General features: G+C 36.1%; 1 protein-coding gene across 1 annotated transcript; it reads left to right on the top strand.

The window, feature by feature from the left end:
• Nucleotides 1-5924: 5924 nt before the first annotated feature.
• On the top strand, nucleotides 5925-10893 carry LOC108779118 (nuclear receptor subfamily 2 group F member 6). The gene is made up of 7 exons (XM_018546474.1): nucleotides 5925-6046; nucleotides 6236-6351; nucleotides 8071-8256; nucleotides 8341-8454; nucleotides 8587-8753; nucleotides 8969-9215; nucleotides 10664-10893. The coding sequence occupies exons 1-7, from the start codon at nucleotides 5925-5927 to the stop codon at nucleotides 10891-10893; spliced, it is 1182 nt and encodes a 393-aa protein (XP_018401976.1).
• The last annotated feature ends 11881 nt before the right edge of the window (nucleotides 10894-22774 follow it).

Genomic DNA, 22774 nt, shown 5'->3' with positions numbered 1-22774 from the left:
GAGTGCGATGAAAAAAAACCAACTTTTTGCGATTATTTATTATATAAAACATTTTTTTACTATGTGCATAGAAGCATAAAAAAAATTTTTTTATCTAATGTCTGAATTTTACGAAATAGTGAAAAACAATCCGACATTTTTATTAAGAAATTTTAATCGTACGCTTTGCTTTGGTGATTATGTGTTTGTAGTCTTTATGCAGTTAACTTACATCGATACTTGATAATTATTATAATTAATTGTCTTCAACGGAAGGTTTACCTGTTACAATCTATTATGCCACATATGCTATTCTTTTGTAGGATCAATTATTACTCACAAGTCGTTAATTGTACTGCGACCCTCAGGTACTACAAAGTCATGTCAGGTGACTCGATGTAACGACCATGCTTACGTAGAAGCGGGTCATCAAAAATTAATCATCGTAGTAGGCGTACGAAAAGGGAAAACCTTGAACGGCAAGTTCAAGCCTTTATCCGCGATATTTGACAATGTCTTTTGTATCGTGTATATAAACAAATTACATAAATTCAGCAATTTAATTTGTTAAACATTATAGAAATTTTCTTCTAATTACGTGCATGAGTAATGATTAAAATCTGGACTTATGATTTGGGAATGCGGAAAATAAATCGTAAAGATGCGCCAATAAAAAATGTTTTAGAGAGTTAGAAAGATCCAGGTGGAACTTACTCAGCAATCTTACGATACGCGTCACGGCGGCGGAACAGAGGATTCCAAACACCACGTGCTTTTTTTCTCAATGAACCCTCTTTGTACCGATTACATATACGTACGTGAATAAAGTGGCGTGCATTCGTAACGGAGCTAATCAAATTAGAAAGTTAATCGAAGGGGAGCGACACTAGTTAATTCTGGCTTCTATGGTGGAAACTTTTTATCTTAAGAACAGAGAAAGAGTTAAAGTAGTGACAAAAATTCTTACTCGCCCACACTTACTTGCACGCGATGTTAAATATAGCCTCAATGCATTAAAGAATGATTGGAAGAGAGAGGAAAGATATTTCCATGCGCGCATGTTCGCCAAGTACAGATCTCGTGTAGAAACTAAACCTTTCAGGTAACTTCATTATTACTTCAATAGTGAACTATGAATCTTCGTGCATCTCTATGGCTTTTACATATCATAAAAGTTCTTAGATTTAAATAATATAACAAATCGCTATAATATAAAAATTTTAGAAGCTTTTTATTAAATTATCCTCTACAAAGAGACGTAAAAAATTAGAAAAAAAAATGATAAATTAATTTCTTCATTTATTTCAATTACTGCTTTAAAATATTTTTTTTTTCGATTGTTTTAGAAATCTATTGTATTACTTAAGTCACACGGTGGTGTATAAACTAGCTTACAAATATCATTCGCAGCTGCGGCGAAAAATAACACAGACACACGCATGAGATTATTTTCTTTATATATTAGCGATCGATCAGCATTTTTTATGCGAAAGGATGCACGTGACATGACACGGAAAAAAATTTGCATGCCGTCGACATCTTGCAGCGCATTGCGTCGTCGAAAACTATCGAAAAGTCATCCGATCGACATTAGACGAGTGCTTGCAAACGCAAACTGCGTCGCGCTTGTCGAACTTTGCGTGATCGATGGCCGATGGGCTTATGCTAAATTGTCTTCCTGGAAGATATAACATCCGTTGACGCACGGACAAGAAAACATTCTTCACCGCAGATTTTCAACGATCGGCCTCTCAAGTATCTCTGTGACATTCCAATTCTAAAATATGTTTTTATATTCTAAAAGTTTCAATTTTAAAAGTTTAAGATTTGAAGCAAAGTTTTGGTTTCAAATTAAACGGAAGAATACGATCTCTTTAACTTTTCCATCTTCATTGTAAGAAATTATACACCTAATTATTATTATTATTTTCCAAAAGAATTCTGGGCGAGATTTTTAATTCGACGTTTAATTGTCAAAAAATAAGAAAGCAAAATGACATTTATAGAACAAAATGCAACAGTATTTGTGTAAAAGATTTGAAAATTCAATTTTAAAATAAATATTTTTGAATTCTCTTTGAGATATAATAAGAAATTTTATTTATAATATAAAATTACTTAAATTAAAAATACTCCACATCTTGTCTTTTGCAGCCCTTTTTTCTCGTTTCATTTGGCGCGATATGTGCGTTTTTAGAAAGGATGGAAAATCTGACTTTGTCCGATTCACCCCTGTTGTGACTCTTGGCGTAAAGCGACATATGTTACGTGCGTGCATGAGCGACGCAACACGCGTTCGTGCAAACAGGGTTAAATAATACGCCCCGTGTAATTGCACACCGGCACACCATACACGACTACAATATGCCGAGGCTACATCACGGGGGTGAACGAAAAAAAAAAGAAAACGACGACCTCCCTTTGTTGCTCCATAATCGTTTACTGAGAGAAAAGATTTTGTTATAGAAAAACAAATGTGATATTTGTTAAAAAAAAAAAAAAGATCGATTAGTTATACTATTACGAATAAAAGGCTCGTTTGCGAAAAAGTCGTAGACGGTTGTGAAGTCTCGAATCGTAGGAAATGATCAATTCTAGTCGAGTATTCTCTTTACATTTGACTGCAATTGGTTAGTTTCTTGCAACTTGGGATCGTCTACAATTTCTATGTAGACGAGTCTAAAGTCAAAAGATAGGTCAGACTCTATCATATACAGTTTGTTTCTATTATTAATAATTAGTTAGTATAGCAGACTAGCAGCAATCACAACAAACCAATTTGTTGTCACATGACTTGTTAAAGATATTGATGACTTATTAAATTAACAAAACCCTTTCTCTCAGTGTTACTCCGATATTCGATTTATCATAAATCTCCGATTTCTGCCCGTTTCTGCCAATGTAGATTATAACTTTAATCTTGGTTCAACTTGCTCTTTATTTTTGTTCTAATTTTTATAGTTAGAAAAAGAAAAAAAAATTAGTTAAACTAAGATCAAAATTAAACTGTGTTACTAGAAATGGGCAAAACATTTTGTCCTATTTTATATTACTAAAGATGTGATGTGGTGAAAGAAATAAGATTAAATTAATTAATTCTTTGTATGTAAATTGTGTGTAACGCTTTGTAAGATCACTTCTTATAGAAAACTGTCGAAAAATCCAAGCACTGTAACAAAATTTGCTCCAATCGAAGGAGAGTTGCTGTCGCGGAAGACGGCGGTCATCGGGCAATAAAAATGTTATGACAGGCTAAGGCGCTCGCGTGAGAGGGTTCTGTTTGGTGCGGCGAAGGGCGGACTATCAAGAAGTCAGTCCTATAACCCGACCCGAGAAAAAGAGAGGGAAAAAAGAGAGGGCGAGAGCTGGTGGTTACATATAGTCCTGGTCTCGCGGGTGTGAGGGTGCGGTAAAATTGTAGCATCATCTCGCCAGGACTCCTCTAGCCGGCGGCGACCGACTGGGGGCCAATGGTGGTTTACCGCCGCTTGGGTGATGCTCTCCACGTCGGGCGCGCTGCATTATTGAGCCTGGGAAACGGCCAGGTGGTCCGGGCGCCCATCGGGTCCGTGACGGGCTGCGGAGGGTGATTGTGGGAGGGCAGGCGGTAGCCCTGAGGGCCTGCGAGGGGACGTAAAGTCACGGGAGAAAGAGGGTCCGCCGCCCGCCGTCGATGGGTCGCTCGGAAGACACGCGACCTCCTGGCTCCTCGACTTTGTGACCGCGCGCGGGAGACACGCGTGACTCGCTGTCTCGTCGATTTCCTCCCGTATTACGGCCATTACGGCGCGTTCGCGAAGATGGTCCCATCGCGCAAAATCAGAAAAGTATCCTTTGTCTTGTATGTTAATACCTTTTTCATTCTGATTTTTCATTTCCTTCATCCATATTCTTTAAAAAATTTTTAAACTGAAAAGTTTACTCTGGAGAATAAAATCTCACTCTTAAAAATTGAAAATTGACTGTTTACTCCAAAAATTTAGAGAGTATAAAGAGTTTATAAAGTAGCAACCCCATATTTGTTTTATTAACATGAGAATATTTTATTCTTAAATTTAGAATAAACGATCTTGAGCATCGATTTCGTGCGACTATGGCGCCAGCATCGTGTGTTATACATCGAATAAAAAAATAGAAATTTTGTTGATCCAATCTTAATATTGTTTTACTTTTATATATTGTATATAAATTTGTAATAAGATTAAGTCAAGAGAGTATTTTCTGTTTCATCAGAAACCCTTCTTTGATAGGATTTAACTATAATAGAGAGTATACCTAATTGAAATCAGATCTGGATTAATAAAAAGCAACTTTTGCTCGTCAATATCCAGGAAATCTTTTTCCTAACACCTGTAAACCGCAATTTTTAATACTTGAATAATCTATAACATCATTCTTGTCCTCGTACATTTTGTTTAAATAAAATATTAAAAATTACAAATATTTAAACAACAGGTTGCGTTTGATCGCGCTTAAACCATTGAATTAGAATCGTCGATTTTACACGACTCGTTAAAATATAGTGAAGGACAGTCACCGACATGATCGATCGCGCGAAATCGTCGGTCCTTCTCCGCGATATTACTCGCGTCGAGCTTAAAGCAACCGCAATCGAAAAGCGCGATGCGGAATCGACGATGTCGCGAGCGATGTTTAGCGATCCTCGCTATCGCATTAAATCGCGTAATATGCAAAGTGGCGCGTATCTCTCTCCTGGAGAAGCCTCGAGTGCGGCTATAGTAGCGTATTTACAGCAAGAAAGTCGCGCAAGGAAATCCCACGGCGGATAATGAGGAGAAGCGCTGAGTCTCCTTCGCGTATGCATTTCTCGTCGTATAGCACATGCATAATGCAGAGACGCTTGTAGTTGCGTCAGTGACTCATAGCGATATTGCCTGCAACGTATTACCGTCTCGTCGTCACTTTAAAGCCTGCTGGCACTCTTGTGCCAAGGGAAAATATCGTGCTTCGAAGCGGCATTTTAGCGCGACATGTTATGACTCTCTGACGCTAGTGTTCGATTCCACATTTCAGCAATCTTCTTCGAGATTCGATCCTTTCTGAGCTATATTAGGGATGTTCCGATATAATCGATATTTTGAAATATCCTTTTGATATTCGATATTTGCATCGAAACTTTTAGTTTTCCTAGCATATCGAATCTGGAACCTAGATATTAATTGATTCTATAGAAAGCTGTATTTCCAAAATTCAATCGCATAAATTCGCGTTGCTTGAAATCCCCACAAATTTTCGCATTTAAAATGATATAACTTGGAAAGAATGGAATGTTTCATATTTATCTTGTTGACACTATTGAGAGATTTCTCTTTCATTCCCATTTGTAAGTTTCCTAAACTATTTATAATTTTATTGATAAATTAGTGAATTTGTTCACCTAGTCATTTTTTCATTTTCATAGTCAATGGGTACGTTCAGTACTACAACCGCTCACTTTGAGCGCTCAGTACTGCGTATTTTGATTATATTTGATTGAATATTTTATTGATATAAAATATCGAAAGTTTGTGCTCTCCGCATATCCTTATATAATAAAACATGCAAAAAAGGTAACGATTTTCTCTAATATCGAATCATTTCCAATCAATATATTGCTGTATCAATACTGCGTATTTCGAGAGATGCATATTGATACAAAATATCGATAGTCTGTACTTCTGTGCACATCCCTAAGCTATATACATTTCAAGGAATAATAGATAAATGATTATACTATCCACGATGAATTCATTTTGTTGGTTCAACTTTGTTTTAAACTTTTTACCGTTAAATACCTATTAATGTAAAGAATAAAGACTACTATAGTTCTTGGTTCTTGTGGGATGCAAAATATACCGTTTCGTGAGTTAGAAAAAAGCGCTAAATGTATATAAAATGTATATTTTCTATGAAGTCGATTTTCATTGAAAACAGATTCGTCGGAAATGGACGAGAACGGACGTGGGGAAACACTGTGTAAGGTCTGCGGGGACAAGGCCTCCGGGAAACATTACGGTGTGCCGAGTTGCGACGGATGTCGGGGTTTCTTCAAGCGGTCTATCCGCAGGTACGCGAGGTAATTGACTTCTCGTCTGATTTAATAAGTAATATTCGTAAGTGATCTCATCCCTATAGATTTGTTAATTGCTCTGCTATTTATTTTTATTATAATTGTGCCGGCTGCGTTTTTTTCTCTCTCAGAGAATTTCGCAGTTTCGCGATTCATAAAGAAAACCTTGAAATTTTATTTGCGCAGGAATTTAGATTACGTGTGCAAAGAGAATGGGCGCTGCATTGTGGATGTATCGCGGCGCAACCAGTGCCAAGCTTGCCGTTTCACAAAGTGTCTTCAAGTCAACATGAAACGAGACGGTACGTCAGTGATGATTGGATACGTTTTGTCAGTGATTAATAGACTTTCTATGTTGGAAAAAAACAAAGTGTCTTATACTATCTCACTCTGTAACTTTGATTAAAATTATACTGTGAGACAGTTAAGTTATAGAATGAAATAATACATATATATATATACAGGGAGATAAAATTTTTCCTCCTAGAATTTTGATAGAATCAAACATGGATAATTCTCTTTCTCTCTCTTTGTCTATTATAGAATCTCTAGACTGTTTATGTTTGCAGCGTAATGCGAACATTATCCACGTTATCAATGTACTCTCTAAAATCTTTAAAGTAAAATTTATTTCTTAAGAGTAACAAAGGATAACAGTTAAGTGTTAATAAAAAAATGGCTCAATTTTTAAGAGTGCGATTTCACTTTTAGTTTAGAGTTAGATTCCCCTTCAAAGATTTTAGAGTATATATGTAATTTTAACTGTATCTTTGCTCTGTAGGCTCTGTAATATCGCGATAGATTCTAAAATATTCTAGTTTTTAGCACCTGATCCTTGCATCTAAATCCGCTTTTAATAATATATATATATATATATATTTGTCTATTTTATATTTAGAAAGAAAAAGAAGTAGCATTATTGTGATACCTCCCGATTGCGAAGACCGCAGAGCAGCACTTGATATATTTACACGGAAATATTCTGTAAAGTGTGGCTAAGCGAGAGATGTATATCTGACAGTCGCAGAACTCCCTGGAACTTGACAGGTCGAGTTTTAACGGAAACCGAAATGTTTCGGCGTATAATTATCACATGTTTTTTTCTATTATTTGCAAAAAAAATTTACATGTTTTTAAATTATAATCTCTATTTTGCTAATTTAGGAAACAAGGCTAAATAAAACACTTGTCTATTTAACGTTGCGCAAGAAAAAACGACGAAGGAGTCGCGATTTTTTTGTCAGAAATAATAAATTATTATTCGTGTAGACGTTTAAAAATATCGACCGCCTTATTCCGTTCTACTTGCGGGATAAGCTTCATATTCTATATTGATAAGTAAACGATGCGTTTCAACACAACGCAGAGCTTTTAGATGCGCTCACAGTAGAATAGAATATATCCGCAAAGTACTGCGAGTTGGATATTACAATGCGCAGTGACTCTTCGGCTGGCACGAGACGAAAGGGAAACGGTCTGGAAAAAGCGAAGTGTCCACACTTCGCCATCTTACATCCTATACGTTCACATATCCACATGAAATTCTATACCTCTGCTTACCGAACGGCAGGATCCGGTGGCGAGCGGTGTCAGAAGCAGCCTGGCGTTCACAGCTTTTGTAAACACCTCTGGCCCCCTTATGCGTCGAGCGATAATCCAAACACTTGATTGCTGAGATATCAATTAGCGAGGGGAGAAGCGGGTGGTGCCATTAAAGAGCCACTGCACTCACGCTTCTCTCTTCTTCTCTTGTGCAAAAACGAACATGCAATTGTGTGGAGAGATTGTAGTAATTATCTATTTTAATTATATAGAGCTGTATATTAATCTTTAATAAAAATTATTATTATTTTACTGAAATATTACAAAAAAATTTTTATGAGAGCACATATAATACTTATTAAATCGCAAATATATAAAAAGTAATTTAATATTAAAGTATCTAAATATAGTGCAGTAGATATATAAATTTCTGATGACCAAACGGGAAATTTTCCATTTTAACAACATTATTTTTTTAGCTGTGCAACACGAGAGAGCACCAAGGAGCACGTCTTCTCTCGTTGCTGTGGCGAGGAGAACTTCTTCGGGGCTGTATACGGGCATCCCGAATGTCTATCACCCTGCAAGCAGCACCTATCATCCCCTCTTGTATCCCGCACTGTTCCCCTTCAAACCCACAGTACCAACATTCACTCCGTCCGTCGGTAAGCAATAAATATAAGCGGATCATTGAATATATGTTTATTCGATCTTTTCGTGATAAAAATGTTGGATGTTGCTTGGTATAGCACATTTCTTGCCACGACCGTCTCCAGAGTCCTTGTCTATGACTACCGCAAAGGAAGACGAAGTTACCAGTTCCGAGGAAGCGGCTACTGTCGATGTCAGAATCGAATCAAAAGGTATAGATTAGTTGTAATAAATAATTTAGAGTTTCTCTGTGATAGAGTTTCTCCGAATGGATGTAAAATCAATATTTCTTGTTGTCGCGTACATGTAGTAGGAAATTTAAATGAATTATCTATTTGTTGTAGAGGAATTAGTGAACACTCGCTTGGCGCCACCAGTTATCGCTTCTATCTCATCGGAATATACTATGCAAGGTTTATCCCTCCTGCCGACCGAAAATATTTATGAGTTCGCGGCCAAGTTACTTTTTTTCGCTGTACGATGGGCGAGAAGTATACATTCCTTTTTGCAAGTAAGCTCCATTATCAAGTTCCCTCTTTTATTAAACTTTTCAACATTTCTTTTCGTTAAGATAAAACAAAACAACATTAAATATAACTTATTTGTATAAATTTAAAAACGTATAAAATTGAGTAGGGTAATTGAATTAAGAAGATAATGTAAGCACGATAAATTTTTATACTCGCTAAAAGTAAAAGGCAATCATGCTTTTGTTTTTTCTTACAGCTTCCTTACAGAGATCAAACTATTCTTCTGGAAGAGTCGTGGAGCGAGTTGTTCGTGCTGACAGCCGCACAGTGGAACTTTCCCGTAGATGAGACCACTCTGGTGTCCATGGATCTGCCAACAGAGAGGAGGGACGTTCTCCTCGACAAAGCGAGGAGACTGAGGGAACTTTTAGCAAAATGCTCCACGCTGAGGGTAGATCATTCGGAGTACGCGTGCTTGAAAGCCATAGTTCTTTTCAAGGCGGGTGAGCAAGTTGAATCAAAATTTTTCATCATCTTTTTTCTTCCTTGCTTCGTTTATTTAAAGCTTCAATTACACTGTGTGACCACAAAAATTTTCCAAAGGGCGCGTGAGTTTGGTTATGTCGAGGGCATGGCCCACTACCATTTCCCCAAGGGATTTGGCAAAGTTAGATCGTACAAAAATAGGGAATCAATTTACAGTTATGAATTTTGAGGAATACAGGTAGTGCGATTTGAGGTCAAATATATATATGATAACAAATATATGCGCATGTTAATATTTTTTTTATCACGCGTGCACGTAATGTGCCCTATACCTTAACGCTTTTGCATGCGGTAAATAGCCAATACCTCAAGCTGTTGAGTTATTTCTCTAATTCCACTCTTCTGCGTAAAAACGTTGCTGTATAGGGCACATTACGACGAGCACTTGTAATGAAAAATTCTATGTGTAGCTAGTGGGGGCATATTTGTTTATAGGTCGGCACGGGCGCTCGTGCGCTAAACAAATATCCTCCACTGTTACACTATGTACTATTAAATTTATTCAGCAATTGACCAGCAAAAATCAGAAATCATGGAAAGTAGAAATTTTCTTTTGTATCGACATTCCATCTGCATGATTTGTTGATGAAATTTTTCACCTTGTTCGTCTGACTCTGTAGCAAGCTGCTTTTCAAAGAATTGAAGGTGGTGGTGTAAAAAATGGATTTTCAATGACATATGAACGCCGATATTCTTAAAAGCGGTCATCATATCATCTACTAATATACGGTAGTTTTCTACTTGATATTTCCCGAGAAAATTTAAAATCACAATTACATTTTAATTTTTTTCATATTAAAACTGCGGAACTATTTTTTATTTCTAGGTAGAACTGTAGAACTATGAAAATTGCTACTGGAACTGTTGTAATTTTTTTGATATCGACAGAATGTCGTGCCAGCTTCACAGATCCTACTATCTAATGCTATCTCATAAGTGTGAGTGTGAGTATGTGTATGTATGTGCGTGTATGTATTTGTGATAATATTTGATCTCAAAACCATGAGAATAGCGCAACTGGTACTCCTCGAAATTAATATTTATGCCCCATTCTTCTACGATCTAACTTTACCAAATCTCTTGGGAAAATGATAGTGGGCCGACACAATCAAACCCTTTGGAAAATTTTAAAAGTTGAAATCGGTCACACAGTGTTATAATTCAAAGTACATACATTGTAACTATACATACTTATTTTTATTATTAACAATTTTTTCGGAACAGTTTATAATTCTCATCAATTGCGTAGTTGCTTATTTTCGTTTTTAATACAGTTTGTTTGCCTGGTAAAGAACTGACGAAAATAATTAACAAGTAGCTTAGCAAAATCGATTTTTATATTCGTTTGGACTTTCCAATTTGTTTGACGTTGCAACTCTTTTTAAGATATTTTCCAATTGTTCAGAGTCACGAAACCTCTGCGAGCCAGGGCGAGTGTCGGCATTGCAGGAACAGACGGTGGCGGTGTTCTGTGAGAGGGATGCACGCAGGGTAGGTCGGTTATTGCTGCTCTTACCACCAGCGCGTGCACTCTGCCGTGCTACCCTGCATGAGTTGTTATTCAAACCGACGGTCGGCGATGTCAGCGTGGAGCGACTGCTGGGCGATATGGTTGGTGCTCTCAGACCTACCTAACTGCAATACGTTCGTTGCTCTTAGGATATCCGTGTCAAGTTTTATCTTGACTCCCCTTTACTGGTGATCCAGTCAAAATTCAGACAGAGGGCTCATCATGTCGAGATTAAATGCATTTTTGCGTTTTAAGACTGTCCATAGAAGAAATTGCGCATTTACATAAAGAATCGATCTCGTTTGGACAGCAACACTTAAGTATCATTTACTTTCCTTAAAAATAATTCCTTAAAAATGCTGCAGTATTGAACAACACAGACGTTGTGATTGACTTTGACATCGTAAGTCGTTTAATGGGTTGATCGTATTAGATATTGAAGATAATTGATGTAAAACTAATGGCGTAATTATTATCATTGAAATTATAGCTTACACTGTTGACCCAGAGATAAAAAGACAAGTATCCTACATCTACGATTCTATGTCATCGATATCAATCAATCTTAGATCTCTCGAATCTAGTCCAGCAGAAGTTCCAGCAGTAAAACTTCTTGCTCTTTCTCTTAAAATGATAACTTTGACTGGATAGTTTTATTTTATTAGTTTTAATTATTTTATAGATAAAATTGTAATAAAAAAGAAACAGCCAATTAGAGCTGATTAATGACGTCCAAGATATTTTAAATCGTAGATGATTAATTAAGCAATAAGCGAAGATAATTCTTGTTGTCAGCTGGCTTATCGTATTATGGTATGCCGCATTGGCTATGCCGATAAAATACACAAAACGGTGATAAAGAGTCACAGCAGAAGGGAAGAAAGTGTTCGAGATTTCGTAACGTGTAGTTTTGTCTGTCGGAGTATTGATTTGCGGATAGAATTATGGCGCTATTGTCAATCGCATCAATTCTTTCCGTGTATGTGTGTGTGTGGTATTATATATACATAAATGGGCTTTGAGCAATGTAATATTTATGCACTTTAAATGGACTCATGTGTATATACCTGTCCTAGATACAAATAACGTTACGATCGTTTGTAGCGCATCGTATGTTAGATATAATGCGCGTTAAAGCGACGCAAACGCGTATTCGTGTAATTACTTAATTAATCGATCTCGTTTATTCCATTTTTCGCATCATTAGTCAGATATACTTGGAGTGAGAAACGATCGTCGTCATTGTTAGCGTTTCTCTCGCAAATGTTATGTATAGTACGTACTAATTCTTTGCGCTAGAGCGACTAAAGATTATTTAATTATTAAATATTTAATAACAAAATTAACAAATATTGTTTTCAAAAATTGTTTTATATCCATGGTAATTAAAGTGGAATAAATTTCTTTAGAAAACAAAAATTTATATACACTTTCCTTTCCCTTAAGATAACTTTTTTTTTTTTTAAATACAAGAAGCTGTAATTTTGCTACCTAATTAAGAATTTGTGAATGAAATTATATGATAATGTGTCAAGGACCAACAATAAAATACTAAAAATAAAAATTCTTAATTTACACGTGTTGCAAGTTTTAAGAAAAGGAAGGAGACGAAATTCATTAAACAGATTAAGAGACAATATTTAAATTGTAGGTTGAAAAATTATTTTCATATAAAATATAAAGCTATGGAAGAATGTTTCAAAAATATTTTGTCATGACATATTAAAAAATTTTAATTAAAATATCTTATACATCATTTTGCCTAAATAAAAATAATAAACCCTCGTGAAATCAATAGAACAATTATTAATATGAAAGGACGATGGTGAGGAGACGATGAGACACATGCACAGATAATTTTTTTATTAACTAGAATAATTTATTTTTCTCTCATGGTAGAAAAAGGAGAATGTATCTTAACTCACGAACTGCATTGTACTTATATATATACAATTACATACAATCCTCAATTGAATGTTACACATAAACTCATTACACATCGATTTCTCATTACTTCCTTATCCTCGTGAATGCATTCCCGAAAGAAAGAACTGTTATTTATCGGTGGTTTAGTTGTTCAAAGCTGAGTGGGAAAAATTGTTTCGATTACAGATGTGGTCATGTATCAATTTGTTTTATTTTTCCGCGTGGACTGATGAGAGAAAAGAGACAGGGGAGACAGTGGAAAACAGAGTTCGAGAGGAGAAAAAGCGGAAAGTTTGCGGAAAATTTTCATATGAAGGAATTTTGCTCGCGCTTATGTGTGTGTTCGTATATTATATGCGTTTGTATTTACGTGTGTATGCATTTATGGATGGAAGGAATTTCGGATGGACGTTAATTATCGATGGGAGCATTTCGTGACGGTAAGATTTCGAGGCTCACGTTCGCATTATCTTTTGTCAGCTCGATATCTCCGTCTGTCGAATCGCGCGTCGCGATTCTCGTTCGTGTGTAACCATTCTCGGACAATTAAGATTACTGATAGCAAGCGGTAGTTGGAAGAAAACGAAAACACCCGACCGAGCTGAGCGGCATGGAGAAAATTCTCGACCATTGACTTCTAACACAAGGGAAGTACATTTGAGCTAATGTAGGTAGTGCGGTCAACAATTTTTCAGTACTTCAAGTATATATTCACATTTCACTTTTATCTGTAATGCGCACACTTGGTGTATATACTAGTCTACACATTACGTATACTATAGAATTCCAGATAAAAAAGTGAAATATGTTAAGTACGGCCCCAAATGTTTCATTAAATTATTTTTTTCCTATTAAGAGATTCTTATATAATTTTAAAATTATTTTTACTTGAAAATCGAAACTTCTTCTTTTCATCTGAAATTCTGTAGAAATGTTCGATGTTATTGTAAATTTAAAACTTTAAACGTATTTCTTCTTCATTTCTGTTCTGCTCGCTCGGCCGTTTTGCATCGTTTTTAGCATTTAAACGGATATTAATTAATAAATAAACGAACAATTAAAAAAGAAGAGAAAGAAGAGATCTCTCTTCGAAACCTATACTCGTGAGTTACCTGATTTCTTCCGTGATCCGGGCGCTCTTTATCATATATAAGTGTTACACATTTATATACTGTTCTCCTTAATAGCATTTTTTAACGCGCTTACATTCAAATAGATTTTTATTAAAGATATATGGTTAATGATTTGCAATTAAATCTGATTCATCTGCATGTGCCCATTATTTTCTCGTTCATCCATTACATTCTCACTCTCTCTCTCTCTCTCTCTCTCTCTCTCTCTCTCTCTCTCTCTCTCTCTATTTTTCTACTCGGAATTTTCTCTTTTTTCTTCTCGTTTGTGTGAGGAATTGTTCTCGTTCTCGTTTGCCAATGCTCGCTTCCGCACACGCTTCGCTTCGATCCTCGCTTTACCCTGATATTAAATTGCATTATTGATCAAAGTAATCGAAAAAGGAAACAAGAGAAATGTAATGTTAATGTCCTCTAATGGTAAAATCAACGTCAACTAGTGCAGTCATTAATCAATCGTAATAAATGACTGTTTCGATTATTGATACATTAAGCATTTACTGCTATTGATCTTCTTATATATCTCTCTGCAACCTAACGTTTGTTTGCAATTTTTCGACAACAGATAAATAATATATACACAAGCGCATATGTATTTTTAAAGAAGTGGAAAATTCCCGTATATTGGGTAACGTTCAATGTTTTACGTTGACAGGATCGATTGAGGACCGAGGTTCGCAGGCGCGTTAACGTTACAAAAAGAAAAATATACGCGCGCGTACATCCGTGTTCACTCAGAATCTCTTCTCTTCCAGATATTTTATCGTTTGAGGGCGCGACGAAATATCGCCGACGCCTCACACTTCTACCTTGGCTTTTGCTCGTGTTCTACTTTTCTCTTTTCTTACTAGATGAAAAAATAAGATAAACACAACGGCAATTCTATTTTTCTTCAACACTAATATGTAAGGATAAAAAACTAACAGATTTCGGCATAATAACAAATCGTCGTGCGCCAAAGGCCCGAAGGGAGTTCCGAGGAAGCAACTCTAAACAGTCCGGATTTTCGAAGCATTCACGTCGCTTTTTATGCGACTCGGCTTTTTCTTCGCAAACTCGGAACTTTCGGACGAATTGGCAAACAGCGAAATATAACAGATTGTCGGCTCTGACGATCGTCGTTACGGATATTCTCGATGATATTTCTTTTATTCTTAATCACGAGTGATCGATGTCAATTATTACACTCATGCTCTACCTCATTCTTTGCAAAATAGAATATCCCACCGTAATTCTTTTTTCTCTCTAAAGAAAAAAGTTCTTGTTGTATTATCGATACTATGAAACTTTTTCTAAGAATTTCCGGAAAATCGACTCCCGAAATAAATGCAATACATTTGGCAGTGATGGTCTCCTTACTTTTTAATTAATTAATTAACATTAATATTAATTAAGATTGTTTATATCCTCTATTTTCTGTGTTTTTCTTAATTTGGGATACAACATTCGCCGGAATTCCGTAATAATATCTGCTTGTCGAAACATTTATGATTATTATCGTATCTTTACGAAAATTGGTGCAACAATTAAATACAAAAGAGCAGAGAAAAAAAATCCGTGATTAAGAATATCAGAAATTCTCGAGAAAAGTCCGTAACTTTAGCGACCCTATACTATATACATTCGCGAGGGGGAGCACTCGCAGGACGTCGATGATGCCCGAGAAAATAGGGTTGTATCGAGAGCATGGGAGTGCTCCATCCCCCCCGGCAGAGCACGCAAACGCAATAATCTATTATCTCGTAATTGTTTATCGTCGTTGCTACGCTCGCACGTTGCAACTATTTTCTATTGTACGAGGGGGTAGTGGGATGTGGGGTGGGGTTCCTTTGCCTGTGTTATTAGCATAATTGTCGCGCGTTGCTGGGACCGTTCGTCTCGTTAATTCGCATCGGTATTCGAATTTGCTAAATCCACTGGCAATGATAAGCGCAGAATCGGTTTCCTTCTGTTTCAAAGATAATTAATGTAATCGCGAATGAATAATTATTATTACAGACTTGCCTCGCGCCCAATATCCTCTGCACGTCTCTTCCCCGTAGAGATGAAAGAACGTCTTGAATCAATTTCTCTCGAACAGCGTTATCGATTAGCCCATTTGCGAATGGAATCGTCGTAATCTTCAGTGACATCGATATTTCAGACAATGTCTTCTCCCCTCTTTCTCTTTCTTTCTCCTCGAGCTTCAACGCAACGAACGTAAATATATTATTTGTATCGATTCGCTCTTCAACGATTATTATGAATTTTTTCGACGAAAGCGATTATATAGAACTAATTTTTGAAATCACAATGTTATACGCATTAATTAATATAAATATTCTGTATATAGATTTACAATTATTATATTTTACCAATTTTTTAATTATTAAAAAAAATATTTAATAAAATATTGTCAGAAAGAAAATTTACACGAAATCGAGAAAGACAAATAATTATGGAATTACACTGATCAATTGCGATTCCACTCAATTTTGTATCACGTATCGATCGCTAAAACGTTATTCATCCCTTGTGTCTTTCGGCATCGTTAAAATAAATTTCATTTCTTGGGCAGCAAATTATGCGCTATATCATGCCAGATGACTTACGTTTACGTTTATAGCTTCAGAATCTGCGAGGTAGTTTGCGTGTAGGCGCGTCGCGACGCCAGGCGTCTCGACGCCGGTGCTTTCGAATCCCCATTGGTCTATTGTAACAACTATTGCACATATATGATTTGATATATAATGTAGAGAAATCGCGTGACATTCGATCGTGATAAAAACAAAGGGTGCGTAGAAAGACTTGATTCTCTTTGCGGGTTACAAATATTAATCGTAGTTAATTAATTAACATGTAATAGGTACGTTTAAATGCCATTCGGTTTCCATATATAACTCCCCGTCGTTTCTTTCATTCTCACACTCTGTCCCTTTCTTTCTTCCATTCTCTCTTTCACGCTCACTTTTTTCGCACGCATTCTAAATCTCTCATATATTCTATTATCTCTGTTACTTGTATTGTATTAAAATCAAAGAAAAATTGTAAAATATATATGGCGTGTGTGTGGTGTAGAGAGAGATACATATATGTATACATATATATGTGTACATATATATATATATATCTCGATGTATATAATATAAATTTTTATGATAAATCTGGCTTAATAAACTTTTACATATTTGTTATAAACGGAGAGAATCGGTCGTTTCTTTTTCTTCCTTTTTTATAACATGTACAGCGCGACACGCACGATTAGCCATAAAATTTTTCGTGTGTCCAAACTGGAAGAAAGCAGAGATCTGTTGAAAGTGTCAAAACAATTTCCTGATCTTAATAAAGTTTAAAAATATAATATTCTTTTTATCACTGTACAACCAATTTCTTTCTTACTTTCTTTCAATCCAGACGCACGTAAAGCGTTAAGCGTGAAACACGTATGTATCTTCGTGGAAAGAAAGATAACGCGGCTCTAAAATGTAATAACGAATTCAGCTTCACCCTCGTCCTGTATACGCATGTTTGTTTTTGTATCTATCAGTATGATTCGCTTTCAACGTCACTCATCAAAGTAACACATGGCAATTCCTCACTTGTGTGCGCCTATTAAATTTATGATCCGAAAAGAAAACATCTTAGCGGTTGCTCTCTCTCCAGAAATAGTATTCTTAAATTTCCCGAAAACGATTTTTCGTTTATTCGCGTGCTTCTTTAGCACTTCAAAAAGAAATTCCGAAACGACTTTTTTTTCTTCCTTGACCGAAAAGTCTTAAATTGAAAATCGTTACACACTCTTACGCCAATTATTAAAAAAAAATCATATCCTTACAAAGACTGATCTGCTTCTTTTAAGAATGAAATGATTACAGAAGATTCATGCAGTTTTCGAAAAGCATGAGTTTGATGCGATTTCTTCAAAATAATTGGCGATTGGCTAGTATCTCGATAATAATGTAGAGATGTGATAGACGAAACTTGAATTTCGCATCTGGAGGAAAGCCCCGCTACTTTCTTTTTCTACCTTATTATATGCCTACGAACATTTTATTTTCTATGCTTTCGTGTACTTAATAAGGATTATTCATATAGAGTATGTAGTATGTAGTAAACATTTTACCCACTAAAAACACTGCAGCTTTCTGTTTCCTCTCGATATCGAAAAGTTTTATGCGCCACGTGCTGCATTTCTACGCGTGTGTATCAATGTACGTCTGTTTTCACTCATCAATGACGAGATCTGCGTAAATTTAGCGATTCGGAATGGCGCAATGGGTTGTAAAGTGTCTTGAGAAAAACCAATAAGTAAGGAAAACATTTCATACGTAATGTAATAGAAGAAAAGTCAACGGAACAAATGCCAAAAAGCAAACGAAAAAGAATCATAACGCGACGACGCACAAAATTTTGCGAATTCACGCGGAAAGGATAGCTCGCGAAAAGGATGATCTTTGAAGAAAGAAACGCGTGTTCCTTTGAAAAAAAAAAGAAAAATTCCTTCATTTCTCTCCTTTTATCTTTTATTCACGTGTCTATGAATGCTCGAAGTAGTCTAACCGTTTCAGATATTTCTCAACAGTTACTTTAAAGCAAAAGGATTAATGAAGGACGACTACGTTGTCCTAAATCATTTGACATGCTGCAAGTTTCACGACAATTTAAAACTATAATTATTGCAAGCATTTTAGTTAATTATTATTGGTTGTCTCCCCGATAAACGCTTTACGACTTTAAGAGATAACAGAGAATATTCAATAATTTAGAGAATCAATGAGGAACGCGTGTTTCACGTTTCTTTGGACGTTTGCAAAGATCAAGAAAAAATCGCCAAACACACAAAAATATACAGTGGCTAGTAGCACTAGTAGTAATAGGAATAATGTTAGTAGTAGTAGTAAGTAGCAGCAATTATATAGAACTTTTTCCTCTATAGATAGAAATAGTAGCGATTAAAGTAAACTAAAGTAGACAAAAATGAATTAATTACGGCGAAATTGTCTTAACCGCGGAAAAGCTCGATTTCCCCATTTTTTTTTCATGCCGATCGCTCGACTTGAAAGCATCCTCTCGATTCCCTTGATCGATGATGATTCAAGTCGCAAAAGAATCCCGCCGAAATTAAAATAAAAAGAAAAGATAAATTAAAGGGCTCATTACACTTAACGTAGCGAGTGTGAAGCAAATGCAAGCGCGGAGGTTGCTCCGTTTGCACTGCATAACCTTTATACATATATCTATATATGCGTGTATATGCGTATCGACACCTCGGGGCGAGAACGAGCGAGAGCGAAATCAAGCGAGATGTACTTTAATTAGTCTTTCCATGAAGAAAGGAGGATAGATTAAACGGGATATTTTTGCTCGTTCCAAATCTAAATTCCAAATCTGACTCTCCTGACCACGAGGCATCGATATTTCGATTGAGAAAATGGCTGCGGAGAGATCCCTCCCAATGTTATTCTCCATCTCCCTTCTTTTGCTTATGATTAACATTACGCTATCTCTCTTGAGATGCATTGCATCTGTCCTGCATTCTTTTTCCATCACCTCTCTCTCTCTCTCTCTCTCTCTCTCTCCCTCACTCATTTCCTCCATGAATACAGTGTTCCTTTTGCTATTGTGTAGTGTTCCTCGCATTTTTCTCTTTTTCACCCCTACTTACTATAGTAACGGCGAGACGGCGCGGCGTCGCCGCGTTTGCTATGATTATCGATTAATTATTATTATTTCGTTTATGCATGCAACCATCATTATATGGGTGTGTACTTCCGTTCTTCCTCTCCTTCTGCGCGTATCTCGGCGTGCATATATATAATTAATAATAATGTAGGTATATTCTATATAATAGAGATACATATAAAAGTATATATATATATATTTATATAGTATGTGTGTGTATGTGGCGTAGACATGTCGGTGTCTATGTAGCATATCGCTGTCATTTGTTACGTTACTTCAAAATTTCTTTCTAATGCGCTAATGAGGTTTGGCCCTTCGGTCGCCCTAGCGTAGTGCAGGGTCGGACCGATTCTTCTACTGTTGCTTTTTCTTCTTTCTTCTCTTTTCATTCTTCAGGTATACATAATATTCCTTTTGCGTTGTCTTTTGCTCTGCTGCGCGAAAGCTGCGTTCTCGTTGCTGCAAGCATTTCGCATTCAACTGCTTCTTTCTTTCATTATGTCCTGCTCTTTCTTTATTATAGCATTTGAAAACCTATTTGAGATTAATTTATCAATCCTTTTTCGTCATGGCAGTTTTTTTTTTTGTAAACTTGCGCGATCGTCATTGATACGTATCGCGGTTAATGACGATCCCAGTTTTGCACATCTGATAATTATTTTTTTTAATTTGATTATATGTTAGAATTCTCTTAATCTAATCCCTGATAGATTTCCTTTTCGAATTTAAAACGTCCCAAAATTCACATTGGCTGCGTCTTTCGTTGCTTTTAATATCTTGAAATTGCTAATTCGTGGTCGATGTACGGTCTTCATTTTCGAACCAAATTGATCTTGTCCTCAATGAAGACTGCGACGCTGTTTTGATTATTCAAAAAATTTCGATTTACTTTCGACTTTTTCCTCTAATTATAACTTGAACATTTTTATCAAGTTCTTCATCAATTTCTTGGGATGAAGATTAACGCTTTGATTATTTTCTCAAAATTATAATTTTTAATTTACATTAAAAGAAATCCGAATTTTCCTTTTTCTTCCTGAGGATCGACATATTTTTTATACATCATCCTTTTATTGTTTTCTATATTTTAGTACACTGCGCTATCGCTGTTTATATGTTGCTGAAAAGTGTTGCCCATTGTTGTATCTTCTGTTGATGTTCTTTTTCCTGATTCGCCTTTTCTATATCTAATTTATGTTGCGTTAACACAAACGAGAAATCATGAAGCGAATTACGCTACGAGTCGAGAAAATCCTGGGAAAAATCTTGCATTAATAATCACGGCAGTTGTGCGCGTTGTGGATGCAATAAGTAATTAATTTTTACATAAATCTGTTGATTCAATCAAGCAATTTTTTTCGACGTTATTGAACATAATAATAAGCATTTGCAAAATTTGTAAAAATTGCAATTAATTTAAAAAAATTATGAATATTGTTGATAGATTAATTCAATCTCTGGTAAAAGTAATGGAATTTTAAAAGAATTCAGTAGATATGTTCAAATATTATCGGACGATGCACAAATTGAAGGTAGTATAGATCGAGCATAAAGAGTTGATTCCTCAATTCAGTGAGTACGATGGAATTCTGTGACGCGCGTTTAATTTCATTATGAGTAGTGGTCCCGTTTAAATCACCGTGTGTGTTTGTTATTGGATTACAAGGTGGAAGTAAAAAATTGTGGTCGTATATAGATATTTCACCAGGATCCGTTCGACTCGCGGCAACGTATGTACATAGAGCATTATTTTATAAACACATGTACATATGTACAACGTGCATTTCGACTTGCTGTAAGTGGACATTGTGATCGGAGGATAATGTTGAAAAGCAGGTCGGTTAACCCGGCAGTGGTACAGCCCGGGTTTATCATCGAGCTGACGAGGGAGAAGGGGGAGATTTTTTCCGCGGATTCCTTGAAAAAGTCATCGAATCAGCTTCCGAACATGTTCGTATATTATTTTTGGATTACAGCACAACTCGTGTTTATTCATTATTTTATTACCAAGTAACATTTCCGCATATCTTATAACTATATGATTTTTGAAATTTTGCATCTCTTTCCAATTAAGACACGTGCTCCGATCCGGGCACAGTTCACGCATCATTTACGCCAGATGGAATTTAAATGATCGGAAGAAAATCGATGTTGCATTATGTGTATACATATATTTTGTATTACTATTTATTGTTAAAAATAATCGGAACATGATCGATATGCACTAATATATAATCGCCTTACTATATATATATATATATACATATATATATACATATATATACACACATATATATATATATATATATACATATAGAGATTAACGTAAAGAGCACCTGAAGACAAATGATACCACTGCCGGGCTAAAAGCGGCGTCTGAGCGATTATCGGCGGTAGTATAACGCTATTTTATGTTTGGTATAAAACATAGTTCTTCCCGGGAGTGTGTGCGTCGTTTCAAAAAATCGGTATCGCCGCAAGCAGGGAAAGTCGCAAGCGCGTGATCTGCAGACTGTTATCTGACAATGAATGTACGGATCGACAGCGCGACATTTTCACGAACCGTGGGAAAAATGAACAAGCGCATCACGCACGAATGTTAAACTAGAATGGCGGAAAAAAAGGAAAATTAACAACGGAACGTAACGCATAAGTGAACAAGAGTCCTGTTCCCGAATCGTGTTCCGAAGGAGTCCTTCCGCCGATCGCTCGAGCGTTCTGCCGGAGCTGATTCTATCTTCTTTTTCTCGCTCGGTGCAACAAGTGAATAAACAAAGACAAAAAAAATAAGAAATAAAGAAAAAACCAAGATTAAAAATACGGAAGGAAAACGCGAACAACTATTCTTTTCTCTTTTTTTTGTGCGCCTGGCAGCATTTTTTTTTCACTTTTTTCGTTTCTTTTAATTTCATAGAATTCTTGTAAAACTTATGAGGTAGCGATGGTATTACGTAAATTCCCTGTTTATTCATTCCTCTCGCGCAAACACGGAGTGAAAGGAAAGAAAAAAAAGAATTTGCTTCCTTCTCTTCTTTTTTATGCGTCATATTTCCACTCCGTGTGCGGAGTTTTCTCGCTTTCTCCCGGAAACGGCTATTTTGGGTTTTAGTATTATTAATCTCGTCTCTCGACATTGTCTCGCGACAGCGTCCGATCGGTCGCCTCATCTCAGTGTTGGCAGTGTGTGAACAGCCTTATGTGTGAGATATAGTTACTATCGTGAGGAACGATCGATAGATCGTACCTTGAATCGAGCCTGATCGCACGGTGAAATTAAACCGTCCGCTTT

This window comes from Cyphomyrmex costatus, unplaced genomic scaffold (assembly GCF_001594065.2).
Source record: "Cyphomyrmex costatus isolate MS0001 unplaced genomic scaffold, Ccosl1.0 scaffold55, whole genome shotgun sequence".
Taxonomy (NCBI): domain Eukaryota; kingdom Metazoa; phylum Arthropoda; class Insecta; order Hymenoptera; family Formicidae; genus Cyphomyrmex; species Cyphomyrmex costatus.
The sequence above is the reverse complement of the archived record's forward strand: the minus strand, read 5'-3'. Positions and strand labels throughout refer to the sequence as shown.